This window comes from Oncorhynchus tshawytscha, linkage group LG03 (genome assembly GCF_018296145.1).
Source record: "Oncorhynchus tshawytscha isolate Ot180627B linkage group LG03, Otsh_v2.0, whole genome shotgun sequence".
In the NCBI taxonomy this organism is placed as follows: domain Eukaryota; kingdom Metazoa; phylum Chordata; class Actinopteri; order Salmoniformes; family Salmonidae; genus Oncorhynchus; species Oncorhynchus tshawytscha.
In genome coordinates this window covers 56,063,814-56,086,970 of record NC_056431.1, presented here as the reverse complement: position 1 = coordinate 56,086,970, position 23,157 = coordinate 56,063,814, and the positions used below count along the sequence as shown (strand labels likewise).

Here is a 23,157-nt window from a genome sequence, read left to right as displayed (position 1 = left end):
CACTGTGCAAGCGATAATATTGAAATGGAAGTAGTATCAGACCACTGCAAATCTACCAAGACCTGGCCGTCCCTCTAAACTTTCAGCTCATACAAGGAGAAGACTGATCAGAGATGCAGCCAAGAGGGCCATGATCACTCTGGATGAACTGCAGAGATCTACAGCTGAGGTGGGAGACTCTGTCCATAGGACAACAATCAGTCGTATATTGCACAAATCTGGCCTTTATGGAAGAGTGGCAAGAAGAAAGCCATTTCTTAAAGATATCCATAAAAAGTGTTGTTTAAAGTTTGCCACAAGCCACCTGGGAGACACACCAAACATGTGGAAGAAGGTGCTCTGGTCAGATGAAACCAAAATTGAACTTTTTGGCAACAATGCAAAACGTTATGTTTGGTGTAAAAGCAACACAGCTCATCACCCTGAACACACCATCCCACTATCAAACATGGTGGTGGCAGCATCATCTACAGGGAGGAGGTGAGGGCCCTCGCAGTGTGGTGTCAGGAAAATAACCTCACACTCAACGTCAACAAAACAAAGGAGATGATCGTGGACTTCAGGAAACAGCAGAGGGAGCCCCCCTATCCACATCGACGGGACAGTAGTGGAGAGGGTAGTAAATTTAAAGTTCCTCGGCGTACACATCACGGACAAACTGAATTGGTCCACCCACACAGACAGCGTTGTGAAGAAGGCACAGCAGCACCTCTTCAACCTCAGGAGGCTGAATAAATTTGGCTTGTCACCAAAAGCACTCACAAACTTCTACAAATGCACAATCGGGAGCATCCTGTCGGGCTGTATCACCGCCTGGTACGGCAACTGCTCCGCCCACAACCGTAAGACTCTCCCACAACCGTAAGGCTCTCTCTCTCAACTCCAGCTCACTTTAATAATGGAAATTGATGGAAAAAATGTATCACTAGCCACTTTAAACAATGCCACTTAATATAATGTTTACATACCCTACATTACTCATCTCATATGTATATACTGTACTCTATATCTACTGCATCTTGCCATCTTTATGTAATACATGTATCACTAGCCACTTTAAACAATGCCACTTAATATAATGTTTACATACCCTACATTACTCATGTCATATGTATATACTGTACTCGATACCATCTACTGCATCTTGCCTATGCCGTTCTGTACCATCACTCATTCATATATCTTTATGTACATGTTCTTTATCCCTTTACACTTGTGTGTATAAGGTAGTAGTTGTGGAATTGTTAGGTTAGATTACTCGTTGGTTATTACTGCATTGTTGGAACTAGAAGCACAAGCATTTCGCTACACTAGCATTAACATCTGCTAACCATGTGTATGTGACAAATAGAGAAGTTTGTCTGACTCAGTAGAGCCTCAAACATAAATTGTCCACAACAGTGAAATGGGCTACATTGTATGTGAATTAATGAGGAGGCAGAACACATCTTAATTCAAACTGTTAGAAAATCATTTAAAATTGACAAATTGAAACATAATTAGCAGGCAGCATGCCTTGGTTTGAGGACAGCGCAGGTTAACTGTCCTGTTGCGTAACAATCACATTTTGGAACATTGAGTGCATTCTGACATTACGCGCATAAAATAACTCACGCTGGGGCGACCGTTAGAGATATTTGGAACTCAAGTGTGAAAAGGTTAATGAGAATATATGCTGTAAACTCAGTAAATGGCTCTAAAAATGAGGAGCCCCTGCAGTGCCTATAACACACAGAGTCTACATCCCAAACGGCACCCTATTCCCTAAATAGTACACTACGTTTGACCTGACACCTATGGGCTCTGGTCAAAAGTAGTGAACTATGTAGGAAATAGGGTGCCATTTGGGGGACCCATTCAAGCTTTGCTGGCCTTCTCCCTTAGTGCCCAGTATCACACAGCCACAAAGCCACGTCTGACCGAGACTGAAACCACCACTGCTGCCTGTCTCTCTCTCAATAACAGCATTGTGTTAAATGGTTCAGGGTTATTCTGGTCCCCTGGTCTCCACAGTCATATGACAGTAGCGCAGAGTGCTGTAGTGTTATTGCTACTGTGTCGTGCATAATAGCCTCAAGGAGATGATGGCCGGGCGCCGCCACAGTTAGTCAACAAACACAAGACAAGACATCATGTATATCAGCTTCAAGGTTTCAACTGATGACCTTAGCAAACTGCTCTACCTCCATGAATAACGATAGAGGACTAGCTGCAGACAGAGGCTGCGTACCAAATTACACCCTATTCCCTACTTAGTGCACTACTTTTGAAAAGAGCCATGTGGGCCATGTTACTGAGCTGTTAACCGTTAATACTCCGACCTCTAAACCTATAAAGCAAGTGATTAAAGCATTCAGTACCTTTGGTGGCTTGAAGGGGTAGTCGGATGAGAAGGTGATATCTAAGAAGAAGACCCCTCCCTCGTACACCGAGCCTGGTGGTCCCAGGATGGTGGATCTCCATTCATAGATGTTGTCTCCCTTGGGTCCCGCACTGCAAACAAACAAAGACAACAGAACAGAGGGAGTGAAACACCGCTCAACACAGAATAACAGCATGTGCGCACTCCCTCAAATCACTTGGAGAAATGATCCTTTCTGTTTTATTCAGCTATATTCAATTGTATTCTTCATACTATAAAATAATGCCACAGAATTCTAAGCAAATCTCATCTGCTAAATGAACTAATGCAGCCCACAATCATACGGCATTGCCAGAACAAGGCTTAACATAAGGATAACTTAGAGTATACTATTCTGTCCTTCTGAAATAGACAACATTTTCTTCCTATGTTTCTTCAGACCTGTCTAAAATAAATAATGTATTTATTGTGAAGGTGTAGGCTATATTACATGGATATGGATTTATTAGACTTAAAATGTTGATGTTCCAAAGGTCAGCATCATTGGCTTGTAGGCTATGCATGGAAGCCAGGTGATGCTAAATGTGTTTATGTTAATTAACAGGCAAGTACCGTGAGACTGTGAGTTATTTGCTTGACAATCACAGGCTTACAAAATGTCATGACCACCACAGCCCTAGTGGATGCTGCCTTGAGCTGGCAGACACTTATCTACACTGTCCTCACTCCTCACCCTCAGCTCCATTACCAGGTGATAAAAAGACCACACACAAGCACGCTCTCACGTACACATGCACACACACACTCAACCAACATGTCTGTCAGTAGCCTTGAGATATATAGATATACAATTGATGTCGGAAGTTTAAAAACGCTTAGGTTGGAGTCATTAAAACTCGTTTTTCAACCACTGCACAAATTTCATGTTAACAAACTATAGTTTTGGCAAGTCGGTTAGGACATCTATTTTGTGCATGACACAAGACATTTTTCCAACAATTGTTTACAGACAGATTATTTCACTTGTAAAGTGTATGTAAACTTCTGACTTCAACTGTATATAAAAAATAAAAATCCCTGTTTTAGGTCAGTTAGGATCACCACTTCATTTTAAGATTGTGAAATGTCAGAATAATAGTGGAAAGAATGATTAGTTTCAACTTTTTTTTCTTAGCCTATCAGAAGCTTCTAAAGCCATGACACCATTATCTGTCCTTTTCTAAGCTTTTTAAAGGCACAGTCAACTTAGTGTATGTAATCTTCTGACACACTGGAAATGTGATACAGTGAATTATAAGTGAAATAATCTGTCTGTAAACAATTGTTGGAAAAATGTCTTGTGTCATGCACAAAGTAGATGTCCTAACCGACTTGCCTAAACTATAGTTTTTTATTATTATTTTTTATTTTTTAACAGGGTGGATCAGCTTAATATTGAGGAAAGATTGTTACTTCCATCAATGTAATTGTCTGCATCATTTCCAATCCCCCATATATTTTGGGGGTAAATATATGAATCCATATACATACACGTATGCATACATATACATATATATACATACACATACCTATATAGACATACATACTTTTTAAAGAATATACCTTTATTATTCCCCACAAACCCTACCACCCTTCCCCCAATTGGAGTAAACTAATAACCTTCAGTTTAAACATCTTATACACGTTTTACAGACACAATCTATTTTACAATAGTTATATTTTGTTTGTTTTTAGTCCTTCCTCTATTTCTGATGTCCATTCAGTTTGATTTTTATTTGTAACTGTGCTATTTCACAGAATTTCTGAACCTATATACATTTTACAGAGCCCGTATGTTTTACATTGGTAATCTTATTAGTCCCACCCTTCAGCTCCATTCAACCCCTCCCCATCCATCTCTCAACATCATCCAGTCCCACCCTTCAGCTCCATTCAACCCCCCATCCCCATCCATCTCTCAACATCATCCAGTCCCACCCTTCAGCTCCATTCAAACCCTACCCATCCATCTCTCAACATCATCCAGTCCCACCCTTCAGCTCCATTCAACCCCTCCCATCCATCTCTCAACATCATCCAGTCCCATCCTTCAGCTCCATTCAACCCCTCCCCATCCATCTCTCAACATCATCCAGTCCCACCCTTCAGCTCCATTCAACCCCTCCCATCCACCTCTTCAACATCATCCAGTCACACCCTTCAGCTCCATTCAACCCCTCCACATCCATCTCTCAACATCATCCTTTTTGGATTTCTATTTGCCATATATTTTTCAACTGTGCTGCTTCACAAAAGTACTGAAGCTTTCTACTCTCATAGCTTCTACAGATTGTAAATTAAAAATAAAAATTTTTGCTAAAATAATTATTATATTATTGATTGACTATGGCTTTTCAAATCACCCAGTATTGCTATCTGCAGTGTTAGTTCTAGGCTAATGTTGCAATTCTTCAGACATTCCTGGACCTGTGACCAAAAACGAGCTACAAATGGGCAATACCAAAATAAATGATCTAATGACTCTGCCTCCTCACAGCAAAATCTGCAGAGTTGGGAAGATTGTATCCCCCATATATATAACATTCTATTGGTTGCAAGAATTCTGTATAGTAATTTAAATTGAAAAATTTGAAGTTTTGAATCCGGCATTGTTTTGCATATCAACTCAAACCATAGGCCATGGAATGGGTACATCGAAAATCTCTTCCCAACTATTTTGCAATTTATATGGCACATCTGTCCGTTTTTTGGTTCTTAAATGAAATTGGTATATGTCGTTCTTTAATATAGGGCCGAAAATCTCTTCCCAACTATTTTGCAATTTATATGGCATGTAATTTTGGGTAGAGCAGACATTTCCATATGTCTGTGTTAGCTGCATGTGTGACATAACTCCACCTGTCCTATTTATGATATCATTCACTAAAATTATACCTTTTTTAAGAAGAATGTCTTATTTCTTTTAGAACTTTTGTGAGTGTAACGTTTACTGTGAATTATGTATTGTTTATTTCACTTTTATTTATTATCTATTTCACTTGCTTTGGCAAGGTAAACATATGCCAATAAAGCCCCTTGAATTGAATTGAAAGAGAGATATAGAGAGGAGGGAGTCAGACACACCACCCTGGGTAATCAGTAGTGCTGACTCCAGACCTTGTATTCTCTCTCTCTCTCTCTCTCTCTCTCTCAACACACGTTAAAGCTGGCGCATGCTTCATAATGACTGGACTGGTCATACTGTTCCATGGTTAGTGATTTTTGATGCATCAATATATTTCACATAAAGGCTCTCCAACCCTGTTTTTATGATTCATACATACTTTCCTAACTCTAAAATGTGCCTAAATAATCTACAAAATCAGATCATTCTTTTAATCTACCAGTTGGTACTGAAACAGAGACGAGTATCCATGTATTTAGATGGATTTCTTTCAGTGAAACTTTCAGTATTCTGAACCCGCAGGGATCTAATTAAAGGTACATGTACTGAAAACCTTATTGAAAATCTGTTGGCCAGCAAGTTGGAGGGTTTTCAGCGGTTTAAATAAATATATTCAGCCTGCAAAGTCCGTTATGCACCATCATAAGGTACGTCTGAGTACTAACTGCTGAGAAGTGTGTAGGAAAGGTGTCAATTCTGAATGGGGTCTTAGGGGAATTCTTCAAGCATAGTCATTCTTACAAAACATGGTGCCAGATCTCTGTTATTACCTCTAACACTTTGCTCTACAACCCAGATCCTTCCAGATACAAACATGGTGAATGAGCAACACTGTCTGGTGCTATTCTGAAACACAAAGCAGGAAGTGGTTTCTGAGGTGGCTGTCTCTCTGCAGTGACAGAGTATTTAGTGCAGAGAGAGAAAAATAAGCATTGTATGTGGTGTATTATAGTAGAGCTTTAAGTTATGCTGAGAGCATCATGCCAGCCCAGATCAACACGATACAGTACAATCACACACTAGTCAACAAACACAACACAGTTTCATGCTTTTAAGCAAACATTAACCCGTTTTAAAAAGCCCTGGGAGAGTAATACATTCATGATTATGTTTTGTCATACAACCACTACTACAAGGTAAACCAACACACAATCAAATCACACCATTACATTTACATTTTAGCTAACGCTCTTATCCAGAGCGACTTACAGGAGCAATTAAGACAAAGTGCCTTGCTCAAGGGCACACCGGCAGATTTCCGCCTAGCCGGCTCCAGGATTCAAATCAGCAACCTTTTGGTTACTAGCCCAACACTTTTAACCACTAGGCAACCAGGACATTGAAGACTAGGATAGCAGTGCTTCTATAATATATGTCCCAGGGGAGGACTGAGGAGGTGGGATCTGCGGAGGAGACCAACTGAGAGATGAATCATCCCTGACGAGGTATTGCCTTTGTGTGTGTGTGTGTGTGTGTGTGTGTGTGTGTGTGTTTGTGTGTGTGTGTGTGCATGCATGTGTGTAGCTGGGCTACAAAGCTGCTCTTTCTCTCTCTCTCTGGCAAGACCTGTTGCTAAGGGATATGCCAAGACATTTAATTGTGGATTATGACAAGGCAGACAGTCATGAAAGAGAGCAGCCCTATTCATCTCCTCTGACTATGATACAACGGGAGAGAGCGAGAGAGACAGTGATACTACAAAGTGGAGAGACACAGCACTTCAAAACACTGTTCTGTTTGAGGCCTGACATGGATGTTTACACAAATGAAACGCTTCCTGTGGTGTTGTGTTTATAAAGTCCTAATTAAACTCTGATTTCAACAAAGAAGGTGGAGGACAACCCACAATGTATCCTGTAACAGCTCTTCTCTCCTCTCCACCATCTATGAAGATGTACATTTATGTTAGGAGGAACATTTCTACTTGTTACAACTCGCATGAAAACATTTTAAAATCAGTAAGCAGGCTGTGACATTTCTGTTTCTGACAGATGCCAAGTCCTTTTTCATACCTGGCCCTGGTCTTCATCCAAAATAGACACAATAACATGAACAGAAAAGTTTACACAGAGTACTGTATCTGTTGTGAATGAGATGCTTTTCTGTAAGACAAGGTCATTTCTGACTCATGAGATATTGCTAGAATAACATGTCTCATGCACTCTTAACAGGAAAACAGCACAGAGAAGATACAGCTCATGAACACAGGGGGAGGGGGTGAGTTTCCAAACCAGTGTTTGCAAACAACAGGAATGACAGATAAACAGAAGCTCTGTTTGTTGGGCACAGCACAGAGCGCATGTCATACAAGACAAACCACTGCTGATTAAAATACAAACAACCCCACCACCACATCCCAGGTCTATTGACGGGTACACTGTGATGAGACAGACGCGGCCCACAGGCCTGAATCCCTACTGGGGGTCTGTGATTAGAGTCAGCTAGCTCAGCATCTCCTGGCCAGGGGCAGAGAGGGAGGAGGCTGTGTCCCAAATGGGCCCAGGTCAAAAGGTGTGCACTACATAGGGAATAGGGTGCTATTTGGGACGCATGAGAAGAGAAATGCTAATCTAGGAAACGGGCAGGCTTTGCTGACAAAAACAAGTGCCTGATGTGGAGAGCAGCTTGTTGACAGGCCACTTTGATGACAGGATGAGGACTCTTTTGTCTGGTTCAAAGGGACCGAGGCAGTAAAAAAACGGTTAACCAAATTGGACTGGCGCGTTGTGTAGCTGGTCTTCCCTTTGTGTGTGTGTCTGTGTGTGTGTGTGTGTGTGTGTGTGTGTGTGTGTCTAGTAGAAGGGCAGGTGGCTTAAGGGTCTGTAGGGTCTGGTTTCTTATGTTCTGGAGATGTAGTGAGACAAGACTCCCTCCAGAACCCTTGGCTTCCTATTCTCTCCACTACCCGGGCTGCGGCTAGCGTGAAAGTAAGTGGTGTGGCTTTGTGCTCTGTGTTACAGTGATGAGCTAGTGACCGGAGACTAGGTCTGTGACCGGAGACTAGGGCTGTGACCGGAGACTGGGGCTGTCTCCCAAATGGCACCCTATTCCCTATGTAGTGCACTACTTTTCTATTCCCTATATAGTGCACTACTTTCAATCAAAGCACTGTGGGGCCTCGTCAAAAATAGTGCATTATATAGGAAATAGGGAGCCATTTGGGACTCAAAGCAGGTGGATTCGTCAGGCAGACATAGCGTGCACTCTCTGACAGCCTGAGCCTTATCAGAGCACAGCAACACAGTCAGTAGAAGTATAAAGCAGATCTGAGCCCATACTCATAAAGCGTCTCAGAGTATGAATACTGATCTAGGATCAGGTCCTCCATGTCTATTTAATCATATTTATTATGATCTGAAAGACAAAACTAATCCTGGATCAGCCCTCCTACTCTGAGATGCTGTGTGAATACGGACCAAGATTACAGAAGAAAAATACCAGTGAATGAAACATTCTACCACAAATCAACAACAGAACATTACCAAGTGCTGTGTGGCCTGACCTCTAAACCAGAACATTACCAAGTGCTGTGTGGCCTGACCTCTAAACCAGAACATTACCAAGTGCTGTGTGGCCTGACCTCTAAACCAGAACATTACCAAGTGCTGTGTGGCCTGACCTCTAAACCAGAACATTACCAAGTGCTGTGTGGCCTGACCTGTAAACCAGAACATTACCAAGTGCTGTGTGGCCTGACCTCTAAACCAGAACATTACCAAGTGCTGTGTGGCCTGACCTCTAAACCAGAACATTACCAAGTGCTGTGTGGCCTGACCTCTAAAAACCAGAACATTACCAAGTGCTGTGTGGCCTGACCTCTAAACCAGAACATTACCAAGTGCTGTGTGGCCTGACCTCTAAACCAGAACATTACCAAGTGCTGTGTGGCCTGACCTCTAAACCAGAACATTACCAAGTGCTGTGTGGCCTGACCTCTAAACCAGAACATTACCAAGTGTTGTGTGGCCTGACCTCTAAACCAGAACATTACCAAGTGCTGTGTGGCCTGACCTCTAAACCAGAACATTACCAAGTGCTGTGTGGCCTGACCTCTAAACCCAAACTAATAGGCTAACAAGGTTGGGCTTCCATGGAAGCAGCCGAGAGGGGGGAGAGTGATTATAAAAGGAACACAATGTTTTGCCTTGATAGTCCCTTTAACAGTCCCTTTAAATGAAAATGAGACACGCCACAAGGTGAAGGTGGGAAAATCAGGTGTGATCAAAGTGATGAGCGTTTTATCCTTCCTATCCCTCACATAGTGGCATTGTGACATGAAGGGGCACTGTGGTGGTGGTGTGTGTGTGTGTGTGTGTGTGTGTGTGTGTGTGTGTGTGTGTGTGTGTGTGTGTGTGTGTGTGTGTGTGTGTGTGTGTGTGTGTTGTGTGTGTGTGTGCGGTCTAGGCCAAACAGCCGCACGCACGCACACACACACAAACACACACACACACACACACACTTCTATTCCGTGTTTTATCAGAGTAATGGGCTCTGAGCAGAGGAGGGGGGAGGGAATCATACTGGGACAGCCAGCTCACTCAGGAGACCCTGTAAAGTGGGTAGGGAGGGAGGAGGGAGAGGAGCAGCCAGCCAAAAGCCTACTCCTGAGACACTGGATTCAGACAGAGCAAGGGGCCAGCAGCCTAGCAAATTACATTAGGGATATACTCCCTTGAGATTAAAGGCCGGGGGAGCACAAGCATGATAGAGATAAAGAATCATTATCTATATTTACCATGTCTGGGGGAACTAATGCAGGACCGGCTTCACATACCATCCAAGGCAATTGTAAGAATATATCTTTAAGAAAGACCCAGGCTTTCATATCACATTCCCCAAACAGCAATCAGGATTCACTCATTTATATTATGCAGGTTAGATAATCTCTTTTTGTAAGCCTTTAAAACAGGATGTCATCCAGTAACACTAACAAGAGAGATAGAGGTTGGTGAGCTACTGCAAGTGACTGACCCAGGCTAGGTCCTCATACCACACCCTTCCCCTGAAGTGTGCAGTTGCACACTCTCTCCCCATCATCGATTTAAAAGCATAGGATTGGTGTAAGTATTGGCTGGAAGGAGTTTCCACCATTTGTAAGTCAATGAGAGGAAGTGTGTAGGTGCCCACTTTAAAAGACATGTGGATAATAGGGATCCAGCTTGTAGTCCTGTCCAGTGTCCAGTCACAGTCAGGCTCAGACTACAGGACATTCGCCAGAAGGTCAGACTGTAATCTAAAACACCCTCGTTCCCCTGTGGGACAAGCTAAGTGTAATTCATTCACAAACAATTCATTAGAGACAAAGCAAGGCCTCACACAGGTGACGCTAATACGTTGAATGAATCACTCAGAACAGAGGCAACAAACACAACATTACACACTTCAATAACACATCAAGTGTGTGATAATTAATGGGGGAGGTGGAGAAATGTCCTATAGAGAGGTGTGGGAAGGGCAGAGGGCGGTTTAATGGGGCACAGGGGCAAACAGGGTGTGTGTGTGTGTTTCTGCTGGGTCATTTTGTGCCACAGCAAACCCCAGTGGGACTGATTGCAGCCAGCCAGGGCAGGTCCAGCCAGATAAATACTATTACTGTCATCTCAGGAGTAAATGTGTGTTTGAAAGGCAGCCAGCACAGAGAATGTAGAAAGACTACAGAGAGGAAGGAAGAACCGGGACTGGAGTAGACAGCAGTTTTACCCCTCGGAAGGGACTGGAGTAGACAGCAGTTTTACCCCTCAGAAGGGACTGGAGTAGACAGCAGTTTTACCCCTCGGAAGGGACTGGAGTAGACAGCAGTTTTACCCCTCAGAAGGGACTGGAGTAGACAGCAGTTTTACCCCTCGGAAGGGACTGGAGTAGACAGCAGTTTTACCCCTCGGAAGGGACTGGAGTGGACAGCAGTTTTACCCCTCGAAAGGGACTGGAGTGGACAGCAGTTTTACCTTAGGAAGGGACTGGAGTGGACAGCAGTTTTACCTTAAGAAGGGACTGGAGTGGACAGCAGTTTTACCTTAAGAAGGGACTGGAGTGGACAGCAGTTTTACCCCTCGGAAGGAACTGGAGTAGACAGCAGTTTTACCCCTCGGAAGGGACTGGAGTGGACAGCAGTTTTACCCCTCGGAAGGGACTGGAGTGGACAGCAGTTTTACCCCTCGGAAGGGACTGGAGTGGACAGCAGTTTTACCCCTTTTACGGAAGGGACTGGAGTGGACAGCAGTTTTACCCCTGGAGTGGACGGAAGGGACTGGAGTAGACAGCAGTTTTACCCCTCGGAAGGGACTGGAGTAGACAGCAGTTTTACCCCTCGAAAGGGACTGGAGTGGACAGCAGTTTTACCTTAAGAAGGGACTGGAGTGGACAGCAGTTTTACCTTAAGAAGGGACTGAAGTGGACAGCAGTTTTACCTTAAGAAGGAAGTGGACAACAGTTTTACCTTATTAAGGGACTGGTGGAAAACTGCTGGAGTCCAGTTTTACCCTCGGAAGGGACTGGAGTGGACAGCAGTTTACCCCTGCTGTCCAGCAGTTTTACCCCTCGGAAGGGACTGGAGTCTTTTACCCCTCGGAAGGGACTGGAGTGGACAGCAGTTTCCCCTCGGAAGGGACTGGAGTAGACAGCAGTTTTACCCCTTAGGAAGGGACTGGAAGACAGCAGTTTTACCCCTCGAAAGGGACCAGCAGTTTTACCTTCTGGAGTGGACAGCAGTTTTACCTTAAGAAGGGACTGAAGTGGACAGCAGTTTTACCTTAAGAAGGAAGTGGACAACAGTTTAACTTATTAAGGTAAAACTGCTGTCCTGCTGTCCTCCCTTCTTAAGGTTAAACTGTCCACTGTCCTGTCCACCCTTCTTAAGGTAAAACTACTGTCCACTCCCCCTCCTTAAGGTAAAACTGCTGTCCACTCCCTTCTTAAGGTAAAATTGCTGTCCTCTCCCTTCTTAAGGTAAAACTGCTGTCCACTCCCTTCTTAAGGTAAAACTACTGTCCACTTCCTTCTGAAGGTAAAACTGCTGTCCTAACAGTTTTATAAATTTTAGAGTGTTTTCTATCCAAATCTACCAATTATATGCATATCGTAGTTTCTGGGCCTGAGTAACAGACAGTTTACTTACAGTTTACTTTGGGCACGCTTTTCATCCGGACGTCAAAATACTGCCCCCTAGCCCAACGAGGTTATTAAGAAGGGAGTGGACAGCAGTTTTACCTTAAGAAGGGAGTGCACAGCAGTTTTACCTTAAGAAGGGAGTGGACAGCAGTTTTACCTTAAGAATTAAGAAGGGAGTGGACAGCAGTTGTACCTTAAGAAGGGTGTGGACAGCAGTTTTACCTTAAGAAGGGAGTGGACAGCAGTTTTACCTTAAGAAGGGAGTGGACAGCAGTTGTACCTTAAGAAGGGTGTGGACAGCAGTTTTACCTTAAGAAGGGAGTGGACAGTAGTTTACCTTAAGAAGGGAGTGGACAGCAGTTTTACCTTAAGAAGGGAGTGGACAGCAGTTTTACCTTAAGAAGGGAGTGGACAGCAGTTTTACCTTAAGAAGGAACTGGTGGTACTGACAGATAATAATAAACTAACAACACATGCCACAGCTTCTATTGAAATATGAGTATACGATCCCTGAGGGGATTGAACACATAAAGCCACACAAAGCACGGCAGGTATAGAGTGCAGGTTTACATTTATTGTCATGAGTCTTGTCCTGGGGGCAGAACTCTTAGATAGGCCAAAATTGGCTATATTGTAAAAATTCCTGAAAACTAAAATGAGCCTTTTGGTCTACATTTAAGTTCGGGTCAGGCATTAGGGTTAGCAGTGTGGCTAAGGTTAGGGTTAGGTTTAAAATCAGATTTGAGGAATTTGTCTGTGCCAAATAGTGATCACTCTGCAGAGTTGCTTCCAGAACAAGAAAAATGCTAACCTGCGTGCTATGACAGGATAGAACAACCTTTTCACTGTCCTGGGGGTGAGGGGGTGAGGGGGACAGGGGGAGTGAAACGGGGAGGGGGATTGAAGGGGGATAGAGGGGGTAACTCTTTGGCCTATGTGTACGTGGCAGTGGGGACTGTCTTACACTGTGTGACCCCACAGTAATGCAGGGTAGAATGTCCAAGACGCCTACCACAGCTGACACAGACCAGGCAGTAACTGACGGACTGCCAGCAGCAGGCGATAACCAACTAACTCTGGTTCATATCAGATCTGTGCATCAAACCTTAATGACACGTTCCAGCCTAAAGGGTTCCAAAAGGGTTCTTCAGCTGTCCCCATAGGAGAACCCTTCTTAGGTAGAACCATTTTGGGTCAAGGTAGAACCCTCTTTGGAAAGGGTTCTTTCTACATGGATCCCAAAAGGGTTCTACCTGGAACCAAAACATTTCTAAGGGTTCTCCTATGGGGACAGCCAAAGATAGCACCTTTTCTTCTAAGAGTGTAGAGCTTTCTTTAAACATTTATTCAGGGTAGATCAGATTGGATGAACAGGGCAGAGAAATCAGCATTATATTTCTTCATAGCCCATTCTACATGTACTGCTTGCTTTAAGTGTAATAATGACAAGATACATAGAATACAGCTGAGGGGTACAGTGTGTGTAGAGTTGCTCTGGTTGAGCCTGTTCTATAGTGATACACACTAACATTGCTTCTTTCCTGATCTGTTTCTGAACTAGACTATATGCAGAGAGGAATCACCAATTACTGAACTAATCTACCAATTATATACAAATGAGATTGTTTGAATAAATGAATGGAACACAGATAAATAAGATGGAGAAGGTCTTTTCATAATTTGTCTAAATTATTCTTCAACAGTATCCCTCTAGAAACCAGATGATGAAAAGGATGAATTCCAGACGCTGTCTTCTAACAGGAGTAGAGGTAGGGGCGGCCAGACGGTGAAATTTATCCTGCCATGCAGAATAAACTATCAATACACAATGCAAGCTAACAAGATGAAGGCGCCAATGTATACACAATTGTATCTTGTATCTAACTATTTTCAATGATTATGTATCCTTATATACATAATACATATATAACAAGGGAAGTCACATTGAGATTGACATGTCTTTTTCAAGTGAGCCCTGACTGGATATGCAGTGCAGATGCAGAAGTCCTCTGCTACAATGTGTTCACTCTCACTAGAAATTCCATGGCTATTAGCACTTTGTCCTTTCAAAGAAGAAGTGAGCAGAGTGCACGTTGTAAACCAATACCAGGAAGACCGGCACAGGAAGAATTGCATGTCAAGGTACATTACAAACAGAGCAGACTAGACTATACAGTTGATGTGCTTTATAGTAGCTTTATTTTGTTTAGTCATGTCGTCATTTGGATGTTTTTCCTTTTCTAAAGGAGTATACATCCCCATATATGTCCTTTGCTCATAAACATGTGTGTTCATGTCTGGTCAGACAGGTCTGCATGGTGGCGTAGGTGTTTCATCAATAGCAGTGCTTCTCTGCATTACTATCCAATAGCCTCGGCATAAACATTAAAACCATCATCGATCAGGTTACTGAATATGAATAGACTAGAATAGGTTCCTAGAGGGAACATCACTACACTGGGTGGACCAGCAACACAGAGGTAATGTTTTAATTCATCTGTTTAAGAATGGCATTCAGATCCATTAAGTCTGTAATTCTTAGCATCAAATTGCAGGAGAGCTTGCCCTTGGATTAGTGTAGTAGTGTGTGTGTGTGTGTGTGTGTGTGTGTGTGTGTGTGTGTGTGTGTGTGTGTGTGTGTGTGTGTGTGTGTGTGTGTGTGTGTGTGTGTGTGTGTGTGTGTTACTGTGTCAATTTAGAGTACACAAGGGCCTAAGGTGAAAGAACAAGGAAAATATTTGATAGTTGATACTGCAACCAAAACCAACAGCAATGAACTAGGCTATCTAAACCAACTGAAATTAGAGCCGAGTTGTGGGCCAAGGCACTATCAAGGCAGTGAGCCGAAATGTGACGCATTACCATCAAACCACTGTAATGTCCCAGGCAGCCTCCAGGTAAATGCACTGGCCACTGGGGATGTGTGTCCCAGGCAGCCTCAAGGTAAATGTGTGCACTGTATAGGGAACAGCGTGCTATTTGGAACACAACCAGAGACTGACTGTCCAATTGACTGAAAGGTGATTCATGAGCCACGCATGCACACACCATGACAGCAGTGCTGATCAAGGATCAGGTCGCCCTTGTCCTTTTAATCATATTTGTTATAATCTAAAAGGGAAAACTGATCCTATATCAGCACTCCTACTCAAAGTGCACAGCACAGAGTGAAGGATAAGACCGAGAAAGGTCCTGCATTGTCAATTACCATTATCAAAGGTTGTCTCGGGAATGCCCTAGTTGTGCCAGGGCAGGATATCGATCCCGTTTCAATTCAGAAGACACACGGTGTGGGCTGGAGCTCACCACTACAGCATCAACACAACAGGCAGAGGAGGAGCACATATTCACCCACATCATGCTGATCTGTGGTCCATGATCCACGACCACATGTTCACAGGGACACAGTGATCCAATCTACATCTCAGTGAGGCAGTCTTGCATGTCGAAGGTTAACTTAACCTATGCATACATGCAACATCAGCATCTTAGAAAACAGGGGTGTATTCACTAGGAACCAAACAGAACTAAAACAGAAGCAAACGGAACGATATAGGGAGGCACCTACCTGAATTTTTCCAATAGAAACTCTTGTTTCGTTTTACGTTTGGAGTAAACCGTTTCCGTTGCGAAATGTTTTGGGCTAATTACACCCCAGAATGTTTGTCCAAAGACGTTTCTTATAAATGTCTCTTGACTAAAGGTAGCAGCCTCTACATCAACCCCTACGACACCACAGTAACTGATTCTGTTCTAAAACCACAAACCTGGAGTCAAAGGAATTCATGTCGGAGGTTAGTGTTACGTTTAGTTTATTAGGATCCACATTTGCTGTCACACATGCAGCAGCTACTCTTACTGGGGTCCACTTAAACATAAAATACATGACAGTGAAATATTGGTGTAACGTGAATCATCTCTATATAAGAGAGCGGCTTTCAAAGAGGCAGTGGGCACAGTGAGGTTTGTTTAGCAGGAAATAATTCATGGTTGCAGCCCAATAGAGGGGTGAAGGGGCTAGTCTGAAGAATGCCAGTACCCCCCCTTTAAGTCCTGGGTCTAGAGAGCAAAACAAAGACCATATGTCATAGTGCTGCTTCATGAATATGTTCTAGAAGGACATTCCCGGGCTGGGGTCAAAGTCATTAGAGCTAATACACTTAATGACAGAATGAAACCCAATTTCAGAGGCATAACTCAAACTCTGTCTGTAATTTCTCCTTGGTTGAAGACATTTAAAATGCAACAACAACAAAAATGATGAAAGTACAACTGTCGGTATCTGTGCAATAGTGGTTTGGATAAAGAACATTTACACACCCCAGTAAGCAAAGTATTGTAAGTTTATCAAATCGCATGACTGCAATTGAATTTCAGAAGACTCAAGGGTGACAAAAGGGCATTCAAGAATCTAAACAGACAATTTTTTCACCCTCTAAAAGACTTGTTTAACAGCAAACAGTTGTTTAACAGCAAACAGTAAGACATGTTTAACAGCTAAAAGGTATGAAGCAAAATGATTCAGCGCTCATCCAAAAACATTAAATCCTACATTCTCTAAATTGAATCTGCAGCATCCCATCTGCTTTACAAAAACATATCCATGTCAACTCTGTTATAGACACATATCTATGTCAACTCCGTTATAAACACATACTGTATCTATGCCAACTCTGTTATAAACACATAACTGTCAACTCTGTCATAAACGCGTATTTGTGTCAACTCCGTTATAAAGGCATTTCTATGTCAACCTCGTTACAACAGATGGAATCTAAATGGACAGAGATCAACAGCATGTAGGATGGAATCAAAGACAGTCTGCAGAAATGCAGCATCTGCTGCATTATTGAAAACATGACAGGGCAAAAACCACAGCTACAAATCAATTATTTAACACGTCAAAAACCATCAAACCAGACCATCCTCTTCGTCTCTGCTTTGAAGCCAGGCATTGAAATAATATGAATGTCCTAATAAAACACTTTAATATGACAAGTAATACAACAAGTTAAAATAAATATCTTGCAACAGTTTTGTGTGACAGCAGAACACATAACTGACAGCCTTCAGCCTCATCCTAAAAAAGAGCATAAACAGAATACAAATGAATATGAAATCTTTGCGATACCTGCAGTTAGGTGGTGGATCCAGAGTGATCTCAGCAAGCTCCTTCTGGATTCTGTGGGAAATAAATGATACATGTATTGAAACTATGAGAAGAGGGCTGTGGGAGAAGAGACTCAACAGCACTAGACTAGAGCAGCCCTATAGGGATGAACAATACACACATAAACAATCATCAAGGATAAAAACACAGCAAAGTCAACAGACTTGTTTCTATTGTGGACCTCGCTGTCAGAGAGAGAGAGAGAAATGAGAGAGGAGAAGAGAAGAGATTTTACAGCACTAAACTAGAGTAGCCATGTAGACTAGGGACTTACACTGCCCTCTACCAATGTAGCTCTAACTGCACGGCTCTCTCTCTCGATATATCTCTCCCTCTCTCTCTCTCTCTCTCTCTGCTCAGCACAGCTAACATGGCTGCTTCCTCTTTGTTCTCCCAGGCAGAACCCGAAGCCCAAAACAGCAAAACTTTCTCTCCTTCGTTTCTTCCCATCCATTCACCCCAAAACAACACTCTCACCCCCAGCACAAAGCTAGCTCCCCTCACCTCCAACCCCGCCACTCATCCGCCCGTTCCAGTCACATTAAGCACAAAAGATTTTATTTTAAAGCTTATATGCAAATGAGGCAAAGAGGGAGAGGGAGGGGGGAGGACCTCGGGTATATTTGACAAGGGCTTTAAACCAGAGAGAGCTGCGTAGGGGGCTGTTACTAAAGCATTATTAACAGTTCGTAAGGGAGAAAAAGGGGAGGATTTTGACATACTTGCCTTTAAATACATTTCTATTCTGGTCTACCGTTAGTATTTGATACATATATTAAAAGGGACAATCTGCAGTTGCTACATCCATTTTAGGACTTGTAAATTAATGATATGTACCCACTGATTCTTGAAGAATACAACTCCATTGTTTGTAAACAACTTAAATGTAAACAAACCCTATACATCCTTAAAACATGGTTGAAACTATAATTTCTATATCATGGATGGTCAGTCCGTGTGCATCCATAGCGCTGTCCATGAATTTGAAAGTGATTGCATTTCTCCAGCCCCATTCCTCAGCTTTTGAATGAAACAGGGGCGGGGTTAAGGCTTGGTTATTGTGTTTTTTATTTAACTAGGCAAGTCAGTTAAGAACAAATTCTTATTTTCAATGACGGCCTAGGAACAATGGGTTAACTGCCTTGTTCACTGGCAGAACGACAGATTTTTACCTTGTCAGCTCAGGGATCCTTTCAGTTACTAGTCCAACGCTCTAACCACTAGGCTACCTGCCGCCGTTGCAACTGCTGATTGACACTTTAAGGGCTATTGTGTAGATCATTCTGTTTATTTTTGAAGTTCAGATAAGATTGAAAACTGCTAAACATATATTTATGTTAAAGTGACTATCTTCCTCTCACACAACATTAAATGTTGTGACACGATGAGGAGAATAGGTCACCATCAATACTTCACAAAACCTTGATCAAACAACTTAATAATAAAGCCTTTACTACATATGATAATGTAGTACAACGGCTGTAGTTTTTAATAATCGTATTTGGCACATGAATAATAGATTAAAAGAAATGGCTCCTATCATAATAGGATTTGTGACTCAAAGGATTAAAGCATTATAAATTAACCATAATTCTTATATTAGTCTACTCAGTTTAGCAGGGTGTCGGCTACAGTAATTATGAATTATTCCAAATTGGAAGAAGACAGTGATAATGAAGACATTACCTTTTAGCACTAGTGGACAACTTGGCAGTAGTCTTGCTGGATAATTTGGTAGGTTTCTTCTGTTGCTGAGGGGGTGTGGCGGGCTGCTGTTTTCTCTCGGGCTCCGGCACCGCCGGGTCTCTCTGGTCCGCATCAGAACTACCACTGCTGGTGCTTGGACTCTCATCATCTGACTGCCCTTGTCTTTCACTGGACATGTTGATTCCCCCTATGAGGAATGAACAGAAAAGTTATGCACTGTTTCAATAACTGGGATACCTACATCATAACTTTGGATAATAACATGGTACATAGGCTACAGCTAATCGATAACTGCATTGACTCTACGCATGATGTTATTGCAGCTGAGATTATTGATATCCAGCCGAGAGAGATAGGTGTTGCTCATCATCAGACATGTAGGTTACCTCCTCAACTTTACATAACTCACTGGAATGGTAGACCCCTTTGTGGGTTGGTCTGTGGTTTGTAACCTACATGAGTAGGCCTATTCAGGCCTATGTCCTCTCTGTCAATTTAATGGTTAGATGTTGAGCATTACTGAGTATTCATCAAAAGTTATTTATAAACAAAAGCTAAAACTATTTATACATAATATCCATTAGAGTACTTTATTTAAATCACTGTAATTTTGATGGACAAACGATGTTCTTTATGATTCCATAATCCATAATGGTCACACCACACGTCTATATCAAGCTATATGGTTAGATAAGGGTCACCAAATCATTCCATTAGCTCGATCCAATTGGCTTTTAATAATCCCCTTAAAGACCCATAACACGCGTGCAAATATTGTTACATTATCGCAGTGTATTTGAAGCCTTGTGGACGGTAATAAAAGAAGGCTCGGATTTAATCCTTGTGACTAATGACTAGGGTACTATACCTTCGTTTTGGGGTGAGTTCCCGAATGATTTATCTGTCAAAAGCCAAGCAATAGAAAACAATGATACAAAACCCTCCTAGCCTACAACATAGCCACCATCACACAAATATTGGTTTGGAGAATACGAATGAAGAGCTGCAAGGAAAGCATAATTGCACCTATTTGCAGCAAGGGGGCTCGCAGACAGGCAGGCGAGCTAAATAAAACATAGCATGTTTCTCTCACTTTAGGAGACCATTATTATACGTCTATCCCCGACGAATAGGAGTATATCGACTATAAGTCAATTGACGCATTCTAAGGAACAGTACATGTTTCGAATCCGACCTTAGAGTCCCTTGTAGATCGGCAAGGTTTGTTATGGTAGGAGACTCCAGTATCAGCATGGTGTACCAAGTCAACTGATGCATGAAGTCAGTTCTGAGCAAGCTCCCTCTAACACGACAGCGCTGAAAAAAACAAGAAAGGACGATCTTTCTCCGCTTAAACTAGACTCTCCCGGGTCCTTGGAGCTTGTTCTTTACCTTTAGCGTGGTCTCGTCCTGATTTAGGCCGGGTAGGAGTGTTTAAAATCCGGTGGAATTGTAGCCGGGAAGACGACGAGCTCCGGCCAAGCTGTGAACATTGGAGAATCGGAAGGAGAGGAGGTGCTGCATTACTGGCTTAGAAGAGACAGGTGGCGCTGGAGAGCGAGTGAGTCAATCGTTGCTTTGGGTCCATTGAGATTGAGACAGGGAGATCTGTTTCACTCTCACTTCCAAACGATGGTCATGGAGCAAACAGCAGGAAATGCACTGTCTGTCACTACTTGCAGTCCTCTGATATTCATTCGAGTGAAGGAGCATATGTAGGACTATTATTTTGTTGTTTTGGGGGCTTCAAAACAGCGGAGGGGAATACAAAATACAGGTTTGAACAACGCTTGTTATGTGTCACTACAGTTGGATACAATGTTGCCTTGTGGAAGTTTTCTGTGATGATTGCCTTGACTGCAGCTGTGCACGGAACGAGAACGGATCCATTGTATATAGACAAAGCTATAATGTATCCCGTTGGGAACAAGTTGAAGATTGCCAAATACTTCTGAATTTATAACATATGCATTACCTTCTGCATTTGTTTTTCTATAACGGAATAGGTATATATTTTACATTATATGTTAATAATTCATGTCCTATAATATCTTCATTGAATGAATTTTAAATGTTTATCATAATTGGATAATTGAATTGAACTGATCTGATTTGAATAGGCTTACAGTAGGTACAGTTCTATTGATTGCTTCTCACAGCACTTTATTGGTGCTGTATTCATTCTTTCATTCATTCATCCATCCATTAGTTATTTGATTCATTAATTCAAAGGCAAATAAAGCACCTGTGTGATATAGTAAACTATTGCTGGGTCTTGAATGGGTACTGTCTCCAAGGCCAGGTTACCCAGGTGTAGTATGAGATACTTAAAGGTTGACGGTGGAAGCATGAAATAATTATTCTGGCTGACACCTAACTTGAAGTCCTCCTGGCTTTCACGTGAGTTGAGACAGCCAGGCTATGAAAGAATATCCAACAACCTCAAACATTTGCTTATGAATTGGCCTACCTCTCTGCACTACACACATGCAAAGGAATGCCATGACAGCTTGACAGGGTGTTAACATGAAGAACACAGGAGTCAGAAATAAGTCATAAACTGTTGTGGCAGGTTGGAATGTACAGATGCCAGCCACTTACTCAGAGGGAAAAGAGTTGAATCTGTTGCTACTTCAGCAGCTTCCACAGGATACATGTGCAAACAGGAGGATTAGCTGCAACGTTTGACACCCAGCAGATAACCACATAGTTGATTGATCGAGGGGGGGAAAACATTATCAGTAAATTATTTGCCAAGTTCTTGTCACACCATTGTGATAAAAAGATTGTAGAAATGCCACCATTGATTAGTGTAGGATTCAGAATCAGCTACAATACGTTTTGATGGCTCCTTCACAGAATCTAAAGGTGAAATCAGAAAGGAAGATCGTTTAGTTTGGCTGTGTTGCTAGCTCCCGGAGGAGAGGAGAGGAGAGGAGAGGAGAGGAGAGGAGAGGAGAGGAGAGGAGAGGAGAGGAGAGGAGAGGAGAGGAGAGGAGAGGAGGGAGAGGAGAGGAGAGGAGAGGAGAGGAGAGGAGAGGAGAGGAGAGGAGAGGAGAGGAGAGGAGAGAGCAAGTGCCTGACGTCTGGGCCTTATCGTCTGTGACAGCTCACTGACAGCAGGGAAAGGAAAGGAAAACAGAGTTTTCCAATAGATGTGATGAAAATGAATTACAAAGCTGTACTCAGCCATGATATGAATCAAATGTACAGTAGGGAGAGAATAGATACATCTCTGGAGGGCATATATCAACAGAGTGAAAAATGGGTTGGTATTCATTATTGTGTAGAATATAAAAGCAAAAGGAAGTAGGGCAGTAAGTCCTTGGTTTATTGTATCTTTGTTGTAATCGCTTCCCTTCCCCTTAGCGAGAGGAATATGTGCAAGTCAATTATTCATGAATAATACTTCAAGGTAAATAAAGGTAGGAATGTATTTGAAGGAATCAGTAGGTCAACTGATACAATTATCTGCAATGTTATCATTCGTGTTTTGTCTACATCCAACTTCCAGTTGATTTAACTCTTTTAAGCTTAACTGAAGCGGTCAAGCTCCTTTTTCAAAAGTATGCAGTAATGTAATGGAACATAATGCACCTGCCTTTTACTGAAAGCTGCAGGATGTCCTTCATCACTCATCCATGATATGAGTGTAGTAACACTTTATTGCCACCTGAAAAAGCCCTTATGATAACAGAGAAAAACCACTGTACTGCTATATATTTCTGATCATAATCAGCCAACTGCATTTTTCAAACCATAAAATGCTATACTCAAGTGTTTTAAGGCCTTTGGTGTGAACGATAGGAAGATGGACTAAAGTAACTCATAGAAACCAATATGAGAGCTACTCTAAAGATAATGGAT

The 23,157-nt window shown here is 42.4% G+C and overlaps 1 protein-coding gene across 1 annotated transcript in view; it reads right to left on the bottom strand.

Moving 5' to 3' along the window:
• Positions 1-20,828, bottom strand: part of LOC112239187 (ubiquitin-conjugating enzyme E2 E3) — a 37,048-nt gene extending 16,220 nt beyond the window's left edge. The window contains exons 1-4 of the mRNA XM_024407681.2: positions 20,683-20,828; positions 19,270-19,477; positions 17,545-17,595; positions 2,361-2,493 (exon numbers count right to left, since the gene is read on the bottom strand). Of these exons, the coding sequence (XP_024263449.1) occupies positions 2,361-2,493; positions 17,545-17,595; positions 19,270-19,466 (381 nt within the window). The 5' untranslated portion in view covers positions 19,467-19,477; positions 20,683-20,828. The remainder of the gene's footprint in view (positions 1-2,360; positions 2,494-17,544; positions 17,596-19,269; positions 19,478-20,682) is intronic.
• Between the last annotated feature and the right edge of the window lie 2,329 nt (positions 20,829-23,157).